This window comes from Hypanus sabinus, chromosome 6, assembly GCF_030144855.1.
Source record: "Hypanus sabinus isolate sHypSab1 chromosome 6, sHypSab1.hap1, whole genome shotgun sequence".
Lineage (NCBI taxonomy): Eukaryota > Metazoa > Chordata > Chondrichthyes > Myliobatiformes > Dasyatidae > Hypanus > Hypanus sabinus.
In genome coordinates, this window is record NC_082711.1 from 81352847 (window position 1) to 81379324 (window position 26478).

The window sequence follows — 26478 nt, forward strand, 5'->3', positions numbered from 1 at the left end:
CCAAGAGAGTTCTCAGTTATTTCCACTAACATGCCAAGGAATGTGTATATCAATCCTTGGATAGATACTTTATTGATCCCAAAGGAAACTGATGTCACAGTAGCATTACAAGTGCACAGCTATACAAATATTAGAAGTAGGAAAGAATAAAAAATAAGTTCCCTCAGACAGTCTGGGGGGGGGGGGGTGGTCATCACTTCCCCAGCTATAGGTTGACTCATTATAGAGCCTAATGGCCGAGGGAAAGAATAGCGGGGAAAAGGAGTTATTTTAACTTCTCATCTGGAAGATCAATCCTCCAGCAGGAACAAAGCACAAAGCATGAAGATTAAAGGATCTGGAGAAACTGGATTACACAATGCAGGAGTATCGGGGGCCGAATGTGCTAAACTGGACTATGTGCTCAAGTCTGTAGAATGTATGTTCCTCCTGCAAAAGTACTATCATGAGATAAACGCAAACGATAGAAAATCTGCAGATGCTGGAATTCCAAGCAACGCACACAAAATGCTGGAGAAACTCAGCAGGCCAGGCAGCATCTATGAAAAAGAGTACAGTCAACGTTTCAGGCCAAGACCTTCATCAGGACTAGGAAAAAATGATGAGTAGTCAGAGTAAGGAAGTTGGGGGGGGGTGGGGAAGGAGGAATGAGAGGAAGAAACATAACGAGATAGATGAAACCAGGAGGGTGGGGCAGGAGGCCATGGAAAAAGAAAAGGGAGAGGGAAGTGATGGACAGGTAAGGAGATAAGGTGATTGAAGGAAATGAGAATGGAGAAAGGTGAAGGGGGGGCATTGGGGCATTACCGGAAGTTTGAGAAATCAATGTTCATGCCATCAGGTTGGAGGCTACCCAGACGGAATGAAAGGTGTTGCTCCTCCAACCTGAGTGTGGCCTCATCGTGACAGTGAAGGAGCTCGTGGAGTGGCACATGGGAATGGATGGCCACCGGAAGATCCCAATTATTCTGGCAAAAAAATTCTCCTGGGTCTTCGCTGGACGAAGTGGTCTCCCAATCTGTGTCAGGTCTCTCTGCAGGTCAGATTGGGAGCACCGGATACTGTAGATGACCCCAAGTGACTCGCAGGTGAAGTGTCGCCTCAGCTGTTTAGGGCCCTGAATGGTAGATAAAAGGTGACAATTTGTACAAACAATAGCTGTTTTAATGTACATTGGAACCTATATTAGCAATATCGCTTAAGGAGATCCTTTGTATTTTGGTTTATTGAAAGCCAACACTAACAGCTTGGGGATCATGTAATTAGAAGCTGCCAACTGGAATCAGATGACACATCATTCCCCTGCAGCAAAAATGACTGGTAACAAGGACAATGAATTTTGTCTGATATAGTCATGCTGCCAGGAGGACATATGATGTCAGTTCAACATCTAATTAAGAGAGACAAAATAACAGGGAGAGAGTTTGGTTGCAGGGGGCAGAGAGCGAGAGAAGTAACACCAGCTAAGTAGAATATTGTTCGTTAATTGTTAAGAAGAGATTGGTTTAATATTCAAAGTTTAGATTTTATTACAATAAAATTAAACCTATTAACCCATATCAATTAACATAGTTTCTCATCAATCTAACAATCCTAAACTGAGAACCTTGGAGCAAACTCAATGGTAGATTTAAAATTTCTTTATTTTCTTTGGTGATGCAAATCAAGCCAAACAGTTAAATGCATCTTTAGAAGATTGACTTACTTGACTGGAAACATTTAATTGTATGATATCCTTACCACATATCTGACTGTATAGTGTCTAAACATGTGATATCATATCAATTGACAGCAGATCATGTGACTTAAATGTTACTGTCTTTCTGTATCTATTCATTTGGACTCTGTTCCTGTGTAAAACTGATAGCTCCGAACCTGAACTCACCAAAACAGGTATGTACCTGCACTTTACATCAAATCAACAAGCAATGATTGACATTGAACCAAGCCAAGAGACACACAAAAGATAATCAGTGGCTTGGTGTTTGAAGCATCTTGTACAAGTCTTCAGGGTGTACTGTGATGGTATTGAATTTGCTGTCTGTGGAGTTCTGATCTCAAACAAAGTTCTTAACCCTATCCAATATAGATAGCTACAGATACCCTCACTAAAGGGAGATTATACTGTAGCCACTTACTCTTCAAAGGCTACATCACTTTCCTTTTTATCCTCCATGGCAAGTTTGTTTGCGATTACCCACTGTTTGAGCAGTGGGCTGCCCCTCCCTACTATGGAGGAGATACTTTTCGCTAACGAAGTAGTTTAAACACAGTTCATTTATTTTTAGTGATACACATAAATTTAACTAAAATTCTTAAAACACATTTACAACTTTGGGTTTCTATCTTAAAAAAGATTTCCAAATGACAGGTACAATTCCTTTAAGCTAAAAAGGCAAGCCAATGAGTTGCAGATGAAGTGAGTCGAAGGCAGAGGAATGGATTCTAGTCACCCCATCTTTCTGTCATTCTCTTTGTTATTCCTTGACCATTCCTAACAAGCCTGAATGCTCTCGAACATTTGTACTGTTACTTGCTACTTGGTGTCTTCACATGCATGTGATGTTTTTCAGTTACATTCGTCAGGCCAGGTGAATGCATTGTTTAATTAAATTGAAGTGGACCTCATTGTTTTCTCCTGATTAAATAATGGGCCGACGAGAACCCTAGTGAACAGTAGTGTTCACTTGTCTATGACAAGATGCTGGGCAAGGAATATTGGTTGAAATTTTTACTTAGTAACAACTCTTTGGCCCCTGGAAGAGTCAGCTGTTGAGTTAGAAAGCTGAGCTTAGCGTAAAGCTCCTCCCCCACCCCCAGGCGCTGGACTGTGAATGTTCATCACAACACGAGAAATGACTTGTGCCTTCCAGTTGCTTCTTGCATGATGGCTATGCTATTACATTTACCTTTTTTCAGTTATGCTAACCCTGAACCCCAGCCAAACTCACTGCTGTAAAGGCAAAAAAGACTGCAGATACTGGAATTTGGTATAAAAATACTGAACACTGGAAATATTCAGTGCGTTGAGCAATATCTGTGAAAGCCAAAGGTGCAAGTTGATGTTTCAGGTTGAGACCTTGCACCTCAACTTGAAATGTTGACTTACACCTTTTGCCTTCACAGATGCTCTTGGCCTACAATGTCCCACTTTCCTTTTTACCTCACTGCTATGATGTGGAACAGTCCAAGAGAGGTGACCTGGCTGCCGGTAACAGAAACAAAGGCTGACCAGAATTCGCGAAGATTTCTGAAAGCTTGAGTTGCCACAAAACTTTTTACCAAGATGCACAAGGTTGAGGCACCTGGAAACACCCCAATCTGTAGGTTCTCCATCCACTCATTTTGTTGATCCGGAAATCATTAATTTATTTCAGTCTCAGACCACATGCCTAATATGGGGCTAGCTTCACAAGATGGAGGCTTTTACCCATCTTCTCAAGAGATGGTCAATTAATCTTGGTCTTGCCAGTGAGATCTTCATCTCAACAACAACAAAAACAGATCTCCAGCATTCATAGTGGTTGACTTCAGAAACTCTGATTATGTTGCCCCTTCACATCTCTATTTCCCTTAGTTGCCCCTTTTCTCATCTGCCTTCCCCAAGACAGTCCTTCTCATATGCTTTCTCATGTCCTTCTCCACCACTGGAGCAACTCATTTACAAAATCTCCCGGATCGGAAGCAAGGTCACCGATTTGCAATATTAACCACACACATGTTAACGGATTTGAGCTGCTGGGTGCCCTTTGTTCCTCTCAGGTTAACAGCGTTCACGATTTTGCTTTGCAATAAATCTTTCCCCCCTCCCCCATCTCTGAGCCACTAACAGCGCCGGGGAGCACTAATCCTCGACAGCAGAACTATCACCGATTCCCAGTACACGCACTCGTTCCGCCCGCCCGCCCGCCCTGAGGGGAGTGCGGTTGCAGCGCCACACACCCTGGCGATCCACCTCCGGGCGGGACCCGGGGAAAGGGAGCATTTCTTCCTTATAAGGGCTGGCGGGATGGGCGAAGTAACCGTAAGGCTTCCTATTGCAAAGCCAGCCGGCAACCACCGATCATGGGCAAATCAGGTTAGTCCCTTCATGCTTATTTACACCGTTATCCGGGAACTGACTTTTGGTACTCTTATAAAGATCGGACATTTTAATTTATTTTCAGCTTCTAAGGAGTTTTCTCGCGAAGTTTTAAAAGCCCACAATGATTATAGGAAGAAACATGGCGCACCTGCGTTGAAACTGTGCAACAAACTTTGTAAAGAGGCACAACAGTAAGGAGGTCCTCCCGTTCTCTCTTTTGCATGGTCTGCTTGCCCCTCGTGTTGATGGCTGTTCCCTCCCATCTCACGCTGCGATTCGCACTGCGCTCTCTCCCTCCCTCAAAATGTTGATGGCCGTTCTCTCCTTTTCTGTACGTTGACTAACAGACTCCCCCTTTGCCATAACGCTCAGTCTCACTCTCTTCTTCACGTTGTGTTGATGTCCCCTCTCTCACTCCCTCTGTTTCCCTTCAGATACGCGGAGAGTCTAGCCAGTACCCGGGTGCTTAAACATAGCTCGGAATCCAGCAGAGGACAGTGCGGAGAGAACCTGGCCTGGGCGTCGTATGATCAGCCGGGTTAGTGCGCTAATTTTGATCCAAAGATTGAATCTGAAATAAAACCTTAAAGGTCGACATATATTTTTCACCCATCGACAAAATGGATATGCATTTCAGACTAAGCAAAAATGTTTTGGCTTATTAAATTGATTACTCTGATCTGAAGCTTCCGTTCAGGACCGAGTCAGAAGCCAGGGGAATCTTGTTGGAAAAGCTGGGTGGATTCCATTCCCGTATATATAATCTCGTGACTGCAGGTTAACCACCTCATGATAAGTTTTTACATTGTGCTTACGACAGGAGTAAAGCAAAGTGAAACGCACTTGGTCTGTGCTTTCTAATTGTGGATCCTGTTGGACAGGGCAGTGTTCCATTTGTGTTGTCTGATACAGTACTCCAAGGAAAGGCTGCTGGGGGTGTCGAGTTCTGGGATTTTCTAATGTTCAAATCAATGCTCCTGCGACTGGGAGGCTGAGGAGGGGTCGGCCAAAAAAAGCCGGCAACTGTTTATTCATTTCCATAGATGCTGCTTGACCTATGGAGCTCCCGCAGCTTTTGTGTGTGTTGCTTGGGGTGCCAGTAGAGAATGGTTTATCTGCCATTCATGTTTTTATAGTTTTACAGATGGGGGAAGACATTCCCACTAATATTGATTTTTTAATTTAGTTATTTGATAAGATTGCTAACTATATTATAAACTTACTCATGCATAGTGAATGAACTCTTAATAAAGTCTGCAGAGGTTATCCAAGTACATGTATGTCACCATGTACAACCCTGAGGTTTGTTTTCTTGCATTAATACACTACTGTAATCCAAGAAACACAACAGAATCAGTGAAAGACCACACCCAACAGGACAGGCAAACAGCCGAAGTACAAAAGACTGTGCAAATATAAAAGATAAATAAGCAATAAATCATGAGAATGTGCAATGAAGAGTCTTTAAAATCGGGTCCATGGTGTAGTGGACTCAGTATGTGGTGGAACAGTTCAGTGATGGGTGAGTGAAGTTGAGTGAAATTATCCCCTCTGATTCAAGAGCCCAGTGCTTACAGGGTAATAACTTCTTGAACTCGGTGGTGTGCATCCTGAGGCCCCTGTACCTTCTTCCTGGCAGCAGCGAGAAAAGATCACGGCCTGTATGGTGGGGTCCGCTGATGGATCCCAGCGTCCTGCGACAGCGCTCCGTGTAGATGTGCTCAATGGTGAGGAGGGCTTTACCTATGATGGACTAGGTCACATCCACTACTTTTTGTAGGATTTTCCATTCAAGGGCATTGGTGTTTCCATAGCAGGCCTTGATGCAACTAGTCAATATTCTCTGTAACACATATCTATAGAAGTACGCCAAAGTTTTAGATGTCATGCTAAATCTTTGCAAACCTCTAAGAAAGTAGAGGCGCTACTGTACTTTCTTCGTAATGGCACTTGCATGCTGGGCCCAGGACAGATCCTCTATAGTGATAACGTGGGGGAATTTCAAGTTGCTGACCATCTCCACCTCTGATTCCCCAACAAAGACTGGCTCATGGACCTCCAGTTTCCTTCTCCAGAAGTCAATACTTGACTCGTTGATCTTGCTGACATAGAGTGAGAGGTTGTTGTAGCATCATTCCGTCAGATTCCTGTTGCTGCTGGTAAAGAGTTTCTTTGTTCTCCCCACGACCACATGGATTTCCTCCAGGTGCTCTGGTTTCATCCCACAGTCCAAAGACATACCGGTTGGCAGGTTAATAGTAAATTGTCCTGTGACTTGGTTGGAATTAAATCAGGGGGTTGCTGGGTGGTGTGGCTCAAGGGGCCAGAATGGATCTGATGGATCCATTGAACCCTGATGGATCTCAGTAGGTTAAAAAAAAATTCAGTCTTCCTCCTATATGCTGATTCATCACCACCTTTGATTCCGCCAATAACAGTGGAGTCGTTAGCAAGCTTGAATATACCATTGGAGCTGCGCTCAGACTCATAGTCACAAGTATAAAGTGAGTAAAGCAGGGGTGGTACACCGGAGCTAATAGAGATTGTGAAGCAGATGTTATTGCCAATCCAAACTGACTTGAGTCTGAAAGTGAGGAAATCAAGAATAAAATTGCATGAGAAGGTATAGAGGCTGATGTTTTAAAGCTTACTGAATAGTTTTAAGGGGATGATGGTATTGAATGCTGAGCTTTAGCTCATAAAGAACATCCTGATGTATACATCTTTGCTATCCAAATGTTCCAGGGTTGAGTGGGGAACCAATGAAATGGCATCTGTCATTAGCACTCCTCTGTTTTTGTGGATGTTTATGAAGAAAATGAATTTCAGGATGTATATTGTATACATTTCTCTGACATTAAATGTACCTATTGAAACCTGTTGTGCTGGTAGGCAAATGGCAGTGGATCTAAGTCACTTCTCAGGCAGGTGTTGTTATGTTCAATCTCCAATCTCTCAAAGCACTTCATCACAGTGGATGTAAATGCTACTGGACGACAGATTTTGAGTCAGGTTAGCATGTTCTTCTTAGGCACTGGGAGAATTGAAGCCTTGCATATTTTCATCTATCTTTTCCTTCATCAATTCCTTCAATTGGATTTCTGTCCTTGTATAACACGGAAACAGCCCTAACCCTAGGCACACTCAAACAAAATAACACAGATGCTGAAAAGCTGAAATAAAAACACAAATGCTGGTGATACTCAACAGGTCAGAAATCATTTATGGAGAGAGAAGAGCAGTTGACATTTCACCTTTCTGGAATGGTAGAATATGAATTTGCCACTGAATTTTTCTCTGAAGTGTTTTGTTTTCTCAATCCTAGACTATCTATCAATACATTTTTCCACACTCCCTCTTTTCATCTTTAGAAAATGAATTGACAACACCAAATTAATTTTTGTTGTTGCCACATGTACCTAACTTTTGAAATTGCTGCTGCTTTGTTAAGTGATTTCCCCCCCGGCCTCCCTCGTATATCACCAGCTACTACTGGTGGGGAGGCTGTTGTTAATCAATCTCAGTATTCACTACAGAAAAGGACTTTGGCGATTGTAGGGATGACTTCCTGTAGACTGAAAAGCTTGAGCATATAGATATTAAGGAAGGGGATGTGCTGGAGTTTTTGGAAAGCATCAAGTTGGATAAGTCACCGGGACTGGGTGAGGTGTACCCCAGGTTACTGTGGGAGGCAAGGGAGGATATTACTGAGCCTCTGGTGATGATTTTTGCATCATCAATGGGGACGGGAGAGGTTCCAGAGGATTGGAGGGTCGCAGATGTTGTTCCCTTATTCAAGAAATGGAGTAGAGGTAGCCCAGGAAATTATAGACCAGTGAGTCTTACTTCAGTGGTTGGTAAGTTGATGGAAAAGATCCTGAAATGCAGGATTTACGAACATTTGGAGAGGCATAATACAATTAGGAATAGTTAGCATGGCTTTGTCAAAGGCAGGTTGTGCCTTACGAGCCTGATTGAATTTTTTGAGGATGTGACTAAACACTGATGAAGGTAGAGCAGTAAATGTAGTGTAAATGGATTTCAGCAAGACATTTGATAAGGTACCCCATGCAAGGCTTATTGAGAAAGTAAGGAAGCATTGCTTTGTGGATCCAGAATTGGCTTGGCCAGAGAAGGCAAAGAGTAGTTGTAGATGGGTTATGTCATGCATGGAGTTTGGTGACCAGTGGAGTGCCTCAGGGATCTGTTCTGGGACCCTTTCTCTCCATAATTTTTATAAATGACTTGGGAAGTGGAGGTATAGGTTAGTAAATTTGCTGATGACACAAAGGTTGGGGGTGTTGTGGATCGTGTGGAGTGCCGTTAGAGGTCACAGTGGGACATTGATAGGATGCAAAACTGAGCTGAGAAGTGGCAAGTGGAGTTCAACCCAGATAAGTGTGACGTGGTTCATTTTGGTAGGTCAAATAAGGTGGCAGAATATAGTATTAATGGTAAGACTTCTGGCAGTGTGGAGGATCAGAGGGATCTTCAGATTCAAGTCCATAGGATACTCAAAAGCTGCTGTGCAGGTTGATTCTGTGGTTAAATTGGCCTTCATCAATTGAGTTTAGGAGCCGAGAGATAATGTTGCAGTTATATAGGACCCAGATTAGACCTCATTTGGAGTACTGTGCTCAGTTCTGGTCACTTCACTACAGGAAGGATGCGGAAGCCTTAGAAAGGGTGCAGAGCAGATTTACAAGGATGTTGTCTGCATTGGGGAGCATGCCTTATGAAGAAAGATTGAGTGAACTTGGCCTTTTCTCCTTGGAGTGACGGAGGATTAGAGGTGATCTGATAGAGGTGTATAAGATGAAGAGAGGCATTGATCATGTGGATAGTCAGAGGCTTTTTCCTAGGACTGAAATGGCTAGCATGAGAGGGCACAGGTTTAAAGTGCTTGGAAGTAGGTTACAGAGGAAATGTCAGGGGTAAGTTTTTATGCCGAGAGTGGTGAGTGTGTGGAATGGGCTGCCGGCAATGGTGGTGGAGGCGGATATGATAGGGTCTTTTAAGAGACTTTTACATAGGTACATGGTGCTTAGAAAAATAGAGGGCTATGGGTAACCCGAGGTAATCTGTAAGGTAAGGACATGTTTGGCACAGCTTTGTGGGCCGAGGGGCCTGTATTGTGCTGTAGCGTTTCTATGTTCTAACTGCAGCACATTACTCTGACGTTAGTTTTCCCTCTGGTCATGTATTGCAAGAGGTACTCCAGTGTTGTTTGTTTGATTAGTCCTTGTATGAGGAGCTCAGCTGACATTCTCATCAATCTGGTTTTGTTCCCCTGGGCAGATAGAATAAAATTTTATTTTGTGTTCTGAGTACTTCAGTATTTTGTCTGAAAACTACCTTCAGCTTCCAATGTCAATAGGTTCACCAAAATACTCAGTCTCATTGTAGAACGGAATCAGTCATGGCTGCACTGTAACAACACCTTGCTCAACAGGAAGTAGCACCTTGTTCCAAACAAGGATCCCACTGAGGTGGAACTGACCTGCCAGACAAGGGGAAGCTGTTCACTTCGACTGCGAAACTCAGGTTCCTCCAGCCTCATTTTTCAAGGTTGCAGTGTGCATGTTATTGAAGTGTTCATGACCCTGGGTCACCAGAAAACAGAGGTCCTCTCATATCTCCCCTCCCCACGTAACTGAATAGAAGGGTCTCAGCAAAATCCTGGAACCACGGACATCTTCCCACATCTGAAATTCACATTGACTTCAGTGTGCCAGCCACCCTTCACTATGTGAAGAAATGCATATTTGAAGATCAAAACCAAAAACCATGAGCTTATGGCCAATTTTACAAGATAGCATAGTCTCTGCCCTCCTGCCAAATGTGGCAGACCAATTTAAAAATAAATATTGGAAACGTGTCATCCCTGTTGTCTCTGCATAAACTTCCAATTGCACTGCTTTGATAAATGAACAAATGCCCTTAGCACGGAGGCTCCAAATAGACTTAAGGCTGTTCCAATGGGGATGGTAGACTGTGTTGCTGACACGTCTGACACTAGACATTTTATAGACTAGGGGTTGACTTTGAGATTGGTAACTAATGTAAAGCAGCCATTTTGTATGGTTGCTTAATAATATATGTGCCTTTGTAGAATATTAGTACAACAGTGTATTTATCATATTTTCTTCTTTAAAATGACTAGAAGCATTGAAAACTTGTTTTTTTTTCCATCTGTCCTGTAGGTAAGGAAGTTGCTGATAGGTGGTACAGTGAAATAAAGAATTACAATTTTAGATGTCCTGGCTTTTCCTCTGGTACAGGTGAGTTCAAGCTTTGTTACTTTCATCTCAGTGGAATCTAGCAGAAGAGGCACACCATTCCCAAATGTCCTTGTAGTGATTGCAGTATTTTATCTGATGTTTTTTAAAGCATGATATTTTTGTTGTGATGCAGAAGTGACGATGTTTAATAATTCCTGCCCTGGGTGATGATTAGCAGACAACTGTGTATATATTCTAGGTTTTATCATGTTGGGAATCTTCCTTGTTGACTGGAAATAGCAGGCTTCATCTTGGCAAATTTCACCAGGACAAACCAGGCAGGACTTGCACAGTGAACCGTAGGGCACTGAGGTGTATGGTAGAACAAAGGGATCTGGGAAGACAGATCCATAATTCCTCGAAAGTGGCATTAGAGATAGATAGGTTTGTCAAGAGAGCTTTTGGCACAGAGCATTAAGTACAGGGTTTGGGATGATTGTTGAAGTTGTAGAAGAGGTTGGCAAGACTGAATTTGGAGTATTGTATGTAGTTTTGGCCATCAATTAACAGGAAAGATGCCAGTAAGCTTGAAAAAGTGCAGAGAAAATTTATAAGAATGTTGCTGGGACTTGAGGACCTGAGTCACAGGGAAGGGTTGAATATGTTAGGACTTCATAGTCATAAGAGAATGGGGGGAGATCTTATCATGTAATGCAAAATTATTAGGGGTACAGACAGTATAAATACAAGCAGGCTTTTTCCCCTGAAGTTGGGTGAGACTAGAACTAGAGGCCATAGGTTTAGGGTGAAAGGTGAAGCATTGATAAGTAACCTGAGGGGGAGCTTCCTCACTCAAAGTGTGGTTCGAGTGTGAAATGACCTGCCAGCGGAGGAGGTGTATGTGGATTCAATTGCAACATTTTAGAGAACTTCAGATAAGTACTGTACATGGATGTGGGGGGGGGGGCGGTGTATGGAGGGTTATGGTCTGGGTGCAGTTAGATGGAGCTAGTTAGAAAAGCAGGTTGACATAGCCTGGATGGGCCAAAAAGCTTGTTTCTGTGCTGTTGTGTTCTGTGACTCTACGTTTGGAAAACTTTCTTCACATGAATTCTTCTCCCATCTGGCAAAGGTCACTGATTCTTCAGTGATTTCAGCCCAACTCATGGGCTTAGGAGTTATAATCTAGAAAATGACATTTTTCATTCTATAGTGTGTGAGACCACATATTTGTTGGTCAAGGATGTGAATCTAGCATACAATGGAGGGATAAAAATTTATGCTGCTGCTAGAAGGATTCTACTTCTAAGTGAGATACTCAATTTACTGTTATCATTATGGAAGAGTTAGTTCGGTGTTTTTCAAGAAGGAATGTTTGACAAAGGCCGAGATGCAAGTGGCTGCTTTTTTAAAAAATTCAGATTCAGATTTCAGATTTAGTTTATTGTCATTTAGAAACCACAAATGCAATGCAGTTTAAAAAATGAGGCAACGTTCCCCCAGAATGATATCACGAAAGCATATGACAAAACAGACTACACCAGAAAATCCACGTAACATTTGGCAATCCCCAGTCCAGAGTCCGGAGAGGCTGCTGCGTATTAATATCGCGCTACCGTCCAGCGCATTCCCCGGAAAGGAGCTCCAAATCCACCAGACAGAAACAAGACCAAAAACTAAAGCTACAAGACCTGCACAAAACCACATAGTTACATCATATAGTTACAACAGTGCAAACAATAGCATAATTGATAAAAATCAGACTATGGGCACAGTAAAAATAGTCCATGATGTTAAAGGACTGTAAGTTCAAAAGAAATCACCACAGTTTCCACAAGTCCCCAGGGTCCCGACATACTTGCCATCCTACGCCTTCGGCAGAAGGGAATACCCCCGTTATGGACATCCAAGGCGCCCGACTCAGCCTTGCAGACGCAGCACACAATGGAAGCTCCATTGAAACCAGCCTCGCAGATGCAGCACACACCGAAAGCAACCTGAGTCCGTCGAACCTCTGAGCCGACGACCATCCCCTCCGGCACAGCTTCTCCGAGCACCATCCTCTGCCGAGCGTATTAGGACGGCCCCGCCAATGGCCATCGGCAACGTGACCCCGAGGAATGGGGGCCTGTTCTTCCCAGCAGAGTCCCAGAACTCACAGCAGCAGCAGCAACGAAGAAGGTCCTCCTGGAATTTCCCAATGTTCCTCCATGCTCCCACGTCCGTTTTCAATCAATTATGATTGTTTATGGCACCCCGCTTCACAAATAACAGATAATCAGCTCCGGAATGGCCGCTGCAAGCTGCCTCGCACCGCCATCTTGGATCTATAAACCTGGAAAAATAATTTGGTCTTGAAGCGACAATAGGAAATTTCAAGCTAATATACAAAAGCATGTGTTTTTCTAGCAATGCATAATCCAATACCATGTACGTGTAATGTGTCTCTGGAAATAATGGGAGAATTTACCCTTTATTTCCCCAAACAATATTGATATGCACTGAATAAATGTGGAAAGGCCATGTTGATTGATGTTTTGCTGTTAGATCAGCCACATGAGTCAACTTGACCTGATGCCTGTTACAGAAAAAAACTTGTGAAGGAAAAGTCTGGCCTTGCATAATCTGATGAGATGCTACCATCTTTCCATAAGGTCAGTGCTTACTTTGGTGGGAGGGGGTAATATTTTCAGGGTCTGTATCCCTGACAGCATGTTTAAACTGGTCAAATGGCCCTTTCTCTGTGCATAGTGAAGAGTATGTAAGAATAATTATTTTAAAATCAGAACAAAAAGAAATGTGAATATTATGTCCAATATACAGTATAGCAGACATATCATTTTTGAAACATGGATATCTACCATCTTCTAATTGTTTATGTTACCATGCTGGTTGTGATAGCAAGTGACCTGCAGTTCATATTATTTGATTCCTGATTATTACAGTGTAATCTACACATGGCAGTGATCCGTCAGAATCCATCCGGTTCTAGCTCTGTTCCAGATGTTGGAATGGAAGTGGAGAAGATGTTCCTCAAACTGCTCTGGTGTAGGTCTTCATTGCTCATCCTGCCCTACCGTAACAGTTTCGGCACTGTGAGCCGCAAGAAACACGAGAGACAATTGTCTCATTGATGTCACTGGAATGATGGTGTTTCTTCTCAGACTGACCATTCCTGGTTTCCCAAATTGGTACCTTTGAAAAGGCTTAGAGACTACCTTGCTTTCTGCACCACCTTTCTCTCATCCTACACATTCCTGCACTATGTGTGAGATTTTCTGTGTTTTAAGCTAAATCCAGTTGAGTGTTTTTGTCTATGGTCGTCATCAAGTCAGATATTAAAGCCAATATTGCCATTGAGGAGAAAACAATACTTAATTTTATTCCTAATCATGGTAACTGCCTTAATTTTAATAACTGTAATTAAGTTTTTGAATACAGTTACTAATTTTGTGGTTGAATAACTACTAAAATTAATTTTCATACAGTAGACACGAGGTTGAAGTTTGCTGTGAAATAATGGCAGCTCCAGGAGTACTGTTGACTTTTCTCCACCTAAATGTAGGATCTTCAGATGTCAATAGTGTGCTTGTTGGGTCAGAGATTCCTCGGCAAATGATGAAGGGCCATTCTTATTTTTCACATAGGATTCTCTAATTGTACCTTTTTTGAATTGCTTTTCTTAAACAATCGTTTTATATGCAGGGTGTGTTCTACCTGTTCACTACTCCGTAACTCTTGTCATCATGGTTCTCACCGTTGAGGACTGAGCCCTGAGAAAGGGCTGAAATGATAAATCTGCAAATGTCAAGTGAGTGCTTGTGAAGTAGCTTAGTGATGAGCACAGGTGACTCACCACTGCAGCACTGGGTTTTCCAGATGAGAAAAGACCATGACGCATATAATTTTACAATTCTGATAGACCCATGATTCAAGAATAATAGTGATGGCTTAGTTTTAGAACTCCCACTGAACTAAACTCCAATTGGTGAGAGGCTTCAGGGTCAAAGTTGTGTTGTTCATAAAATTCAGAGAATTATAACCTATTATCATGCGCAATAGCTAATGTATTATCTAGCATATAATTTGAATGAGTTAGCACTATATGCTTCCCGTTTTCCTCTAAAATTACTCCATAGATTGATCACTCATTCAATTCTTTCTCGGAATTAGCTTTGAATTTTTCATGTAGCCTCTCTAATCCATCCATGTAACTACAATGCCTTGTTCCAAAAACAATGTTTGTGAAGCTCCTGCACCTCCACACCCTTCCTCCAAAGAGGCAACTTCAATTGAACACAATGTTCCATCTGAGATCATATCAACATTTCAGTAAAGTTCAGCATGACTCACTTCCATGCTTTTATACTCCATAACTCTGCTGATAAAGCCCAGAATTTTTCTATGTCTTATAAACCGCTGAACCAGGTTTAGGAAGTTAATAGCCCTCAACCATCAGGCCCTCAGGGATAACTTCACCCAACTTCACTTGCCCCTTTGCCCATCTATTCCCACATTCTATGGACTCACTTTCAAAGACTCTTCATCTCAGTTTCTCAATAAATTGCTTGCTTGCTTGCTTGTTTATTATTTGTCTATTTATTTATTTATTTATTTATGCAGTATGTTGCCCTTTGCACATTGGTTGTTTTCTATCCTGTTGGATGTGGTCTTCCATTGATTCTATTATGTTTCATGTATTTACTATGAGTACCCGCAAGAAAATGAATCTCAGGGTTGTATATGGTGAAGTTAATGTATAACCATATAACAATTACAGCACAGAAACAGGCCATCTTGGCCTTTCTAGTCCATGCCGAATGCTTCTCTCACCCAGTCCCACCAACCTGCACTCAGCCTTGTACTGAGTACTTTGATAATGAATTTACTTTGAACTTTTCTTAATCTGTCCTGCCGTTTTAAATGAAGAGGTTCCATGCAACTTTTAGAACAGTATTCTTTATTATGTTATATCTCTCCTCATCCTTCCTACAAGTTGCACCAGCTCACATTTCTCTTCATTAAACTTAATCTGTTATATGTCTTTCTATTGTATTAGACCTTTTTCTTACTGTCCTTCTCATAGTTTGAATACTGCCCTTTGCTGAAGGCATATTGAATGGCGCCTTATCTAAAGCCATTTGTAAGTCTTATGTATTCCAGTCCAACTGCATCGCTCTCATTAGTTTTATTTGTTAACTCATGAGCAACATTATTCTGACGAGGTAACAATATTACATAAGCACTTACTGAATCTGTGATAGCTTGGGCAGCATGATAGCTTAGTGGTTAGCATAACTCTGTACCAGCACCAGTGATTACCAACCAGGGATCAATTCCTGCTGCTGTCTACGAAGAGTTTCCACATTCTCCCCATGTTTCCGACATGTGTTCTGGTTTCCTCCCCTGTTCCAAAGGTGTATGGTTAGGGTTAGTGAATTGTAGGCACGCTATGTTGGCTTTGGAGGCATTGCGACACTTGCTCAGCACAATCCTCACTGATTTGATTTGACGCAAATGTTCGTACTTACCTTCTCTCTCCAGTACAACGTGGATTACAAATATCTCTTTTCCATTATTTATTCTGTGGATGATGGAACTTTCCTACTTTACCATCTCAAGACTCTAAGCCTTGTTCCCCCAGGCTCAATATAGTTTGGGAGCTATATTTATACACATATATACACATAACATTGTTAACTTTTGTTTATCTTGGTTTGTTACTATATGATAAGTAGTTTCTAATAAAGATAGTGGTGTTAACATTAAACCCAGACTCCATGTGTAATCTATTGCTGCTGGTTCATTTCCAATTCGTAACACTAGTCAGTGTCTCTAACGACTGTCCCATGACTGAGGTTAAACTGATTGGCCTGAATTTGCTGAGCTTGTTCTTGCTTTTTTTTCTGAACAAGGGAGAAACATTCACCACTCTGCAAACATCTGGCCAGAGAGCCTCATAGCCAGAGAGCATTGGAAGATAATGGCTAATTCTTCCCAAAATACATGAAGGTTCTCACACAAAATGCTGGAAGAACTCAGCAGGCCAGGCAGCGTCTATGAACAGATAGTCAACGTTTAGGGCCCAAATTCCTCTTCAGGACTGAGAAGGAAGAGGGAAGATGCCAGAATAAAAAGGCTGGGGAGAGGAAGGAGACTAGTTGGAAGGTGATAGGTGAAGCCAGGTGGCTTCTCTTAAACTAAAGAGTTCCAGCAGCTGGATTGAATTGTGATCTCTGGTGCTGTCAGCATGGAGTTTACACATTCACCCTGTGATCATCTGGGTTTTGCCCAGGTGCCCTGGTTTCCTCCCAAAGCCTCTGGTCAGTTGGTTAATTGACTACTGTAAATTGCCCCTCATGTGAGTGGGTGGAAGGAGAATTGTTGTGGATTTGAATGACGTGTGAGAGAGAATAAATTGCAAGGATGTAATTAGGGAAAATGGGATTGATGAGAACTGTCATTAAATTATGTTGGAGTAATGGTTGGGCTTAATGTGCTTGTTATTCTTCTGATGCTATGTGTATTTTCACATTGATGTGTGGTTTGTGACAAAGTGATGAACAAAATCCAATTCCAACATTTTGTGGCCCATATTTTGCTCACAAAGCTGCCAGTGCTTCAGTGATACATGCATTGTCTTCGTGTTTTTCTAGGCTGTATCAATTATATGGGAGAATTTTGCTTGTGGGGAGGGGGTGGTGGGCTGTGGAGGAAGATTAGCTACTTGGTGAGCAAACTATCTAAAATTTGCAGGCCTTGTGCAGCTTATAAACTGAAAAGATGGCAAATTTCTGCATAGATTGGTGGCAAAGTAAGAATAATAATCAACATTTATTTGATTATTTCAACCTCATTTTCTAGACTTGTGAATTATACTGCACTTTAGGACTTAACCACAGAAAAATGAAAATCAATTTCTCCATTGGCCATTTCAAATAAATGACTGTCCAAGTGACAATGGCCCTGATGCTCTTCAGCTTGAATCCAAAATAAACTGGCTTAAAGGAGAATTTGTGAGTGCTGAGCACGTCTGAGAATTTGAACTTGAAACTTATGAAAATCAAGTCTTTGTCTTTGATAACTTCAAGTGCAACTCCATACTAGGTCTGAGCATCTGTACTGGGCGTCAGACCCCTGGACTGCAGGTTGTGCTTGGTACAAGTTATGGAGGTAGAGTAATGTATCTGTACCAACGGATGCCTGTAATGTGTGGGTGGCTGCAGGTTCTCAAGGACTCCTATAGGAAGCTGACATCAAGTATGCAATGAACAATGAGAACTGGAAGAGGCTTGTTAAAATCAACTGGATCAGTGAAATTAGATATTTTTACATACTTAATTCTAACAACACTGAGACATTATTCAAAGGCTGGTCCTTAATTCATTTTACATACAATTCAATTATAAGTCATTTTCAAACCTACAAACCAGTGTAAACTTTAAGTATATTGAAATTCTGGAATTGCAGAGATTAAAATTTTGGTGATATTCTGTTTCTTACTTTTGGTCCAATGTTCAACCACGGAATGCTTATTGTTCGGCTGCATTGGGTGTTGTTGATTCCAGTTTGGCATCTGATGTGCGTGTACATACTTGTGGTATATGTTGTGTCAATCAGCATCCGCGGCCCTGGATTATGTTTTGGGAAGGTGTTAGCAGGTACAGCAGTATCAACCCTTGGAAATATGCAGAGTTATTAAATCTTGTTGTAAGTGAATGTTGCTGAATTAGTCTCTCATGCCAAACTGGAGCTCAGCAAAGCAGCTGATAGCATATCTACAACAAGCCCTGAGAAAGCAGTGTTCAATAGAATGGATTCCACTCTCCAATCCCAAAGGAGTTCTCCAGTTAGAGAGAACCCTTTCTATGCAGGGGAATAAGGTGACACTATCACAGATATCCTCCAGCAGTCCATTTTATGTCATATTGTTCAGTAGGAGGGAGAATGTTAATGGTGCACAATATGTTTGGGGGTATTGTGATTTTCATAATTGAATCCATAAATAAAAATCATTTAATATTTTGGCTCAAAGACTCTTCATCAGAACCTTTGCACTTTATTGTCACCAAACAATTGATGCTAAAGTGTACAATCATCACAGCGATATTTGATTCTGCGTTTCATGCTCCTTGGAGTACAAATCGAAGTAAATATAATAAAAATATAAATTATAAATAATAATTAGAAAAGGGAAAGTAAAGTAGTGCAAGTCAGGTCTGGATATTTGGAAGGTACAGCCCAGATTCGGGTCAGGATCCGTTCAGCAGTCTTATCACAGTTGGAAAGAAGCTGTTCCCAAATCTGGCCGTACGAATCTTCAAGCTCCTTAACCTTCTCCCAGAGGGAAGAGGGACAAAAACTGTGTTGGCTGGGTGGGTCGAGTCCTTGATTATCCTGGCAGCACTGCTCCTACAGCGTAGGGTGTAAAGTGAGTCCAAGGATGGAAGATTAGTTTGTGTGGTGTGCTGGCCTATGTTCACGATCTTCTGCAGCTTCTTCCGGTCTTGGACAGGACAACTTCCGTACCAGGTTGTGATGCACCCTAGAAGAATGCTTTCTACGGTGCATCTATAAAACTGTTTTAGACTTGAAATGATAACGGTTTCTCTTTCCACTTATGCTGGTTTCCCTGGTGAGTTTTTCCGAGCATTTTGCAAACAGCAAGATTTAACATGCAGTGTTGTGATAATTATCACAACATCATCTTGATGTTGAGTTAAAATTATTGTGCAGAATCCCTTGGATAATTCCCCTGTTTGTGTTGAAAATAATGTCATAGTTTTTTTTCCAATCACTCAAGAGAACAGACATTCCATCATTCAAAAGATACCTCAGTGCAGCACTCTGTTAGGCCTACGTCCAGGTGCAGTGCTCAGTGGCACAACTAGTAGAGTTTCATTCTCAAAGCTCCAGTCACTATAGCTTTATCCTGACCTGTTCTGTCTCTCTGAAGTTCACAGTTCTCCATGTCTAATGACTGCTCCAGTTTTGCCACACATCTCTAGATGTAGGGACTGGTAGATAATTGGATGCTTTAAATTGCCTCTAGTATAGTTTGGTGTTGGGAGAATCAGGGCTATGTTGAGGGCCAGGTGAGAGAGAAAAGTTTACAAGCTGGAAAAGGGCTCATGGAATGACACTGAGAGTTGACGTAGACTCTGGGCTAGATGGCTTCCTGCTATGATGTTTAAAAAACTATGAACTGTGAAAGAATAACCCGCTTCCTTGATTCAGAGACACATGCTGCTAACTAACTCGCTGACATTCTGGTAATGCATTTAAGATAGGTTTGATACATACCCGGAGGAAAAGCAGTATTGACCAGAGGTATTATATGAAAAGGTTCCAAGGAGGATTAACTCTGGTGAGCAACATGAGGCAGAAAGAAATGAAGTTTTGGCTGCTTATGCACAAAAGAGTGCTGGCCTTGTGTTGTATCCACTTTGAGATGGATGTTTCCTATGGTGGGTGAATCTTAAGACTAGAGGACACAGCCTCAAGAATGAGGGGTGTCCTTTTAGAATGGAGATGAGGTGAAATTTCTTTAGCCAGAGGGTCATGTTATCTCTGTAATTCGTTGACAACGGGGGCTGTGAAGGCCAGGCCATTGGGTATATTTAAGGCAGATGTTAATAGGTTCTTGATTAGTCAGAGCATGAGGGGACATGGGGAGAAGGCAGGAGACTGGGGCTGAGAGAGAATATGGATCAGCCGTGATGACCTGTCAGAGCAGACTCGATGGGCCAATTCTGTCTCTACATCTTATTGGTTGTTGGTCTAAAACCCAATGAACTCACCCCAGTCTGCAAGAGAGAAGGGAAGTCTAATGTCAACATAGATATCAGAAACATTTGTCCTTTATTGTCTCTATCTTGAGAAAAATATTTTGATCTAGCACAAGCAGACAATGGGGATCAAAGTTGTAATTATGTTAGTGCTTTAAATGGCACTTTCCAGGAATGTGTGGGTGTTCAGTCGTTTATTTATCCTGGACTGGATTCACTTCAAAATAAACATATGTAACAGAAAGGAGTGCACTTTGAGTACGTTTCAAGTACACTTCATTGGTGGGTAACTTCACTCATTCTTAGCCATATATTTGACACACTCTGCAGTAACCTGAACATATGCTTTCTCTGGAGAGGGTTTTGAGATTCTAATAATGCCAGCTTTCTTGGGTGTACTGTCTTCTCTGGGATTGTAAACACTTCTAGATTCATGGCTCAAGCGTTTCCATTATCTGCAGCATAAACAATGACAGCATTTTTCTGGCCTTAACATACCAAGGCCTTTAATGACAAGCTGAAGCCCTCTAAAAGCTGAATTTTCCAATCCACTAGCCAAATGCTGCGAGTCAAGTTATATGGCAGTTATTTTTTTTTTAGTTGATATGAATTACTCATTTAGGGGGAAAAGAATAACTTAAAACTGTCATGGTATTCCTTTGTACCACATGTACAGACAAGCCTGAGAACTAGTGATGACAACTTAATTTTTACAAAACTTGCAACTTGTATTTCCATTTCAAATTGTTCCTTTATATGGTCCCAGCCAGTTCCTATATTTATTTAAAGCTCCTGTATTGATTCTGTCCTTGGGCATATCTGCGAATGCTAATTCTACTGCTTTACATTTAATTTGCCTTGTGTTTTGTCAAGTGGAATGTCTTTATAGAACTGTAAGTATATTCTATTATCTTTCCTGTTTTACTGTTGTCTGGGAGCTCCTTAGGCACACTATAAGTTTCAGAATCTAAGTCCTTTTTAAAAATGGGGTAAGCTGAGTCTACACAATGATTATTGCCACTTTCTGACACTCTGGATTTTGTGCGTCTTTAGTCCATTTCTAATCTAATTTCTGAATATGATTTGATTCTAAGTAGACCAATACACCCAATGTAAAGCAGGGCGTGCAAACATTGATCAGAACTATAACCGAGATAAGAAACAAGACCTAGACGTAACACCTAGACCATAACTTTGAAGACTTAGAAGGGTATGGATGGGAAGTATAGTCATGCAGTTGTATGTTTAGTGTTAATTCTACTCTCCCTCTCCTGCAGTGACCACACCATCTTTAAGTATACTAAGCAAAATGAAGCACCAGAAAGTAAAATTAGCATTTGTTTCAAGGTCCAGCCTCCTCTGTTGGTTTGAAGAATTTCTAGAATGGAAAACTTACTTGTCGTGTTATCATTCGAGAACCGTACACCATATAGGAAATGATTGCTGTATTATAGTTTGTGTCCTGCGAGTACGCAGCAGACAAGAATGCCTCATTCCTGAATCATAGGATGCCCCACGTCCTGCAGCCCAGTGGGCTGATGAGATAAGGGCTTGGCTGTGATCTATGTTTTTTGTGTTTGCAGATGCATTATTTCCTGCAGATGTTAAGCTTTGGAAAGTTTTTAGGTTACAAGTATAGCGTGGACTTTGTGCACATTTTAAGAGGAAAAGCCAAGTGTATTCTTTCTTCTCTGTCAATACATCAGTGAAAACCTGATTGTTGATGGATTGGTCGTGAATGCATTAGTATGGAACAACACAAGGCCTCTGGTGAACTTGTTGATCTGTGGTGGGAAGTGCAAGAGTTGGCCTCACTGTAACTAATAGAATGGATTCTAATGGGTAAGGGTGGAAGACTGGGAAAGGACTGTAGTGTGGATTGAATTTTCAGGTAGAGGTGAGTTCCTGATTCACGGTTAGCTGACGCTGGGAACAATGTCTGTTACAACAGGAATGAACTCGATTGTTTTGCCTGTTGTGCTTAAGTGACCTGTTCCTTTTCATAAACACCTGAGAGATGTTTCCTTGTGTGAACTAATTGAGGATAAAAGGGCTCTTGGAGCCACAGTCTAAAGTTTAAGAGATCTTTTTCTTAGTAAAGTGTTAACAGGCAAGAAATTCTCCTTGCAGTGTTTGCAGTGTTGCTGCACTGCATAATTTGTGATTGGCTATTGTTGGCTTAGGATCTTATAATTTTATTGCACAACAGTCATTTTAAATTAAGCTTCCAGAATGATCTTGGGGAGCTCCCAGTTCCTCCATCTCAACTGGTTGACAAGTGATATTTTAATTCAGCAAGGCTTTCCTGCGTCACAGCTTCTCCACGGTGACTCCCAGAAGAGAGAAAATGGAACCTAGTCATACGCAGTGAGTCTCTTGTAAGGCACAAGTTCAAATGCAATAGTGATTCTTGAAGAAAGTACATAATAGTGTCCTACAGATTTGCCACCAGACTTATAGGTGTTGCCTTTCTTTTTGCTGGATTTCCGGCACTGTTTTGTAAGTGCTTTCTTCAGCAGCAAGAATTGCACATCCATTGGCTCTATAACAATTCACTGCTCGCTATTGATTGTAGAACCAGTACCTGTATCCAGTCTGGGGATAGATGATATAAACAGGCCACTTTATGATCGTTTGCACAAAGGACTGTGTGTCTCGCGAAGTGCGAAGCGCAGAATCAAATATTGCTGTGATGATTGTACACTCTAGTATCAATTGCTTAGTGACAATGAAATGAAGTATATAAAGTTTAACTCTTTTCTATTGCTTTATTTCATCCAAAAGCGTAACGTGTTGGATCCTTGAGAAGATAAAGGCAATCTAAGGGGCACTGGTGTGCTCACCATGCTGTTTTGGAGCTGGCGATACGATAAAATGGGCAGAAGGAATGGAAACGCAAATAAAAACCAGAAAATTAGAGGAATTCTCAGCAAATGAAGGGACATCGGTAGGGCAAGAAATGGAGGGAATAGTTTATCGATATTTCTGATTAAATATAAAGATTTGGCAGGTCTTAAGGACACATGTAGCCTGGAAGAAAATGGAATTGGGGAGAGTATTCTGAGGTTTGCTGGTTGTTCATTACTGTCATTAATGGTTAGAACCATATGAATGTATGTAAACGTAGGACTTGTGGCAGCATTTGGAGTGAGAGGGAGGCAGAGTGTAACCCAGTGGATCTTGTATTTACTAATTAGTGTTCTTGGTTCTTCTGTAGGTCACTTTACAGCAATGGTGTGGAAGGGTAGCAAGAAGATGGGTGTCGGGAAGGCCTCGGCCACGGATGGCTCCACGTTTGTAGTGGCCAGATATTTTCCAGCTGGCAACATCATGAACCAGGGATATTTTGAGGAAAATGTTCTACCTCCAAAGAAGTAAATTAGTAAAAATTTTAAACAGACCGTGAATGTCTCTTCATGAAAGGTATTGAAGGGAATGAACAATAATCCAAGGTGATTTCCACTCAGCAATCAGGCTGTGAAATTTATTAGTGTTACCATTCCTCAGTATTACACGGGGGTCCTGCTGCAAGACCCCTGAAATGCCTTTGTTTGGAAAGCACCAGACCAATTCGTCACATAGTTAAAGGACACAAAGTAACACCTGCCTGCTGTATGATACTTGCCTCTGCTCCATAAGTATTTGTTTCACAAGTCAAGCTGCTCTTCTGCAGATTTTCTTGGAAATTCTGTCTTGCTGCTGCTGCTGCCTGGAAAGCTGAGTTTCACTGAGCACACAATATGCAATCTGTCATAGCTGGCGTCACCTTTATTCAGTAATTAATTTTATTCAGTTTTGGTTTCAGCTCATCAATTTATTTTTCTCCTCTCATTGATTCTTAGTTGTACTTTGCAGAAGAAACAGATGGCCTCTGTGTATTCTGTTCATGGGCCATTACTTGCATATTCACCGTCACCCAAGATGTTACTAGGGATACTAGCCAGTGAAAGAGGAGGCACGTCATTGTTAAAACCTTTTCTGCATCTGACATGCACGTGCACCAGCATCTATCCAAGACTACTTAATAGCAACCTTAAAAAATGCTGACTCTGCCCAACGATAATGCAGAAGTGCGGAGACTGAAGGTAGCATCTTATAGCTACATTGACCAAGGCCCCACGGACGGACAAACTTGATAATATTGGATTGTCTAGGATGTACTGAACCCTTATCCCCAGAGAGACAGAGGAACAAATTGTGCATTAAACAATTTCAAAAATCAAATCCTCCTCTTGATCATATTATGCGTATTAACTAAATAGGTTTTGTGTTGGTTCTTTCTCCAGTTGCAAAAAATGAGAAGTCAAAGACTGATTTCAGTGGGAGAACACAGTTGGTTGCATTGTACACAAAAGCAAGATATTATGGCCATGCAGGAGGCCAGGTGGAGTTTCCAGACATAGGAAAGTTCTAAGATGGTCTCAGTCTTCAGAGAGATGAGGAAACTGAATGGACATTGATATTACTCTCGTCACTTATTCAGGTCATGGTGAAGGCAAATCCTAATATTTTTCCTTCTCTACTTTTTATTCCTATTAATTTTTCTGCCTTGCTGCACCAAAAGGTCAGAACATTCCTGTACTTTGTCTTCTTGGCCGCTTTCAGTTCAGTCAGTATGACCCAAAATTATTCTGGTCATTTAAAAAGTATAATTTTGGTTTCTTCTGTCAGAATTTATCTACAAAAGGTTTTATTTTTATGTGATAGTTCTGTTACAATTTTCAGCGATCTAGTTATGCAACAACAAAACTAATTCAGTCAGAATAAAGAATTTGACTAATAAGTATGTATTCGACTTGGAGCCTTCCATCTTGTGGTTAGCAGAACAATATTCAACTGCTTGAGCTACTGGGAGTTGGGAGGGGATGGTGATAATTTGAGTTAGCGTGGTTACCATCTATGGTGGGTTTCTCAATAAAAGAAAACCTGAAGTCGGAAAAAGAGGCAATTTATAAATGTACCTTCTAGGTTAGAATTAAACATCACTGATCTTACTGTAAATTAATGTTGGCTAGATAAAAAAGATTGAAGAATAGAAATTAATTCTAGATACTGCAGCTCTTCCACAGTTATCAAAGGGATTAAGTTCTTAAAGAAACATTCATCATCCTAAATTTTTCATAGTGGGAGGTAGAGTGAGTCCTTAACTTTTGCAGGGATTACCTACTGCTGGGAATGGTGAGAAAAATAGTCAGAAGCTAGTTAATCTCCTCCCTGTAAGGATTAGGTAAACCAAAAGTGATCCAGCCTGTTTTGACAAGGTAAACATACAAGTCATTCATCAGATGGCCATTGTTGTCAGGTGGAAGAATGCACATCCTTGAGAAGTTCTCTTTCTATTTAAAAAGCTTGTTTATCTAGCAGATTCCATTGACTACACCAGAAAGATTGCTAAATATTACAGGTTTCTATGCACCTTGTTTCAAAGGGAGTCTCCAAATCTGTTCCCAGGCCTTCATTATAGCAAGCAAAGTCTTTGTTCATTGAAAAATAATACTGAAGAAAAAAAAATTTATATTGATACAAATAATTCTGTACTTAACTGAATACTAAAACCATAACATTTGGCTGTGTGAAAGTGAAATGGAAAAATGTCCAAGTCTATGTGTATTAAATTTTTTTCTGGGTACAGATTGTTGCTTCCTGTTGTCAGTATTCTCACTTATAAAATTCCTGCCTATGTCCACTGAAATAGGCTTTGCAGAGTTCCTGGTGCAATGACTCACTGCTTTCAGCGTTTGGGTTTTTATTAGTTTTGTTTTCCAGCCAATTTTTTAATTTACTTAGAGATACAGCATAAAACACCCAAGTCACGCTGCTCAGCAGCCCAACAATTTTTAACCCTAGCCTAATTACACAACAATGTACAATGACCAATAAATCTACTAACCAGTACTTCTTTGGAAACTGGAGGAACCCCACATGGAGATGGGAAGGTACGTACAAAATTGCTCACTGCTGACATCGGATTTGACTCCAAACTCCAATGCCCCAAGCTGTAATAACATTATGCTGCCACGTATCCCAATATTGCTTGTAATGTTACAACAACTCTGTTCTTTGCATATCAGCTTTGCACATCAGCTTCACAAATTTGACAGATGTTGTAGACCTGCAGAAGCAAATCAGTTTAACAAAATCAAATTCTATATTCTGTATACAGAAGGACTTGGATAGGTTGGGAGAACAGGCAAAAAGAGCAGATGGAATACAGTGCATGATCATTCAGTTTGTAGAAGGAATAAAAGTGTAGACTATTCTCTAATATGGAGAGAATTCAGAAATTGAAGGTGAAAAGTGATTTGGGAGTCCTAGTGCAGGATTCCCTGAAGATTAACTTGCAGATTAAGTTGGTAAGAAAGAAGGCAAATGCAATGTGAATATT

The 26478-nt window shown here is 41.2% G+C and overlaps 1 protein-coding gene and 1 long non-coding RNA gene across 3 annotated transcripts in view; one reads left to right on the forward strand and one right to left on the reverse strand.

Moving 5' to 3' along the window:
- LOC132395624 (uncharacterized) overlaps nucleotides 1-4511 on the reverse strand; it is an 18206-nt gene extending 13695 nt beyond the window's left edge. Inside the window, exon 1 of the long non-coding RNA XR_009512698.1 lies at nucleotides 4233-4511. This is a non-coding gene — a long non-coding RNA (uncharacterized LOC132395624). The remainder of the gene's footprint in view (nucleotides 1-4232) is intronic.
- Nucleotides 3824-25724, forward strand: glipr2l (GLI pathogenesis-related 2, like). 2 transcript variants are annotated; one of them, XM_059972492.1, is made up of 5 exons: nucleotides 3824-4078; nucleotides 4167-4275; nucleotides 4519-4622; nucleotides 10288-10365; nucleotides 13251-13693. In XM_059972492.1, the coding sequence occupies exons 1-5, from the start codon at nucleotides 4066-4068 to the stop codon at nucleotides 13253-13255; spliced, it is 309 nt and encodes a 102-aa protein (XP_059828475.1). In that variant the 5' UTR covers nucleotides 3824-4065; the 3' UTR covers nucleotides 13256-13693. The 2 variants fall into 2 exon arrangements, with proteins under 2 accessions (XP_059828475.1, XP_059828474.1); XM_059972491.1 differs by lacking the exon at nucleotides 13251-13693 and adding an exon at nucleotides 23311-25724 and having other exon boundaries at nucleotides 3831-4078.
- The last annotated feature ends 754 nt before the right edge of the window (nucleotides 25725-26478 follow it).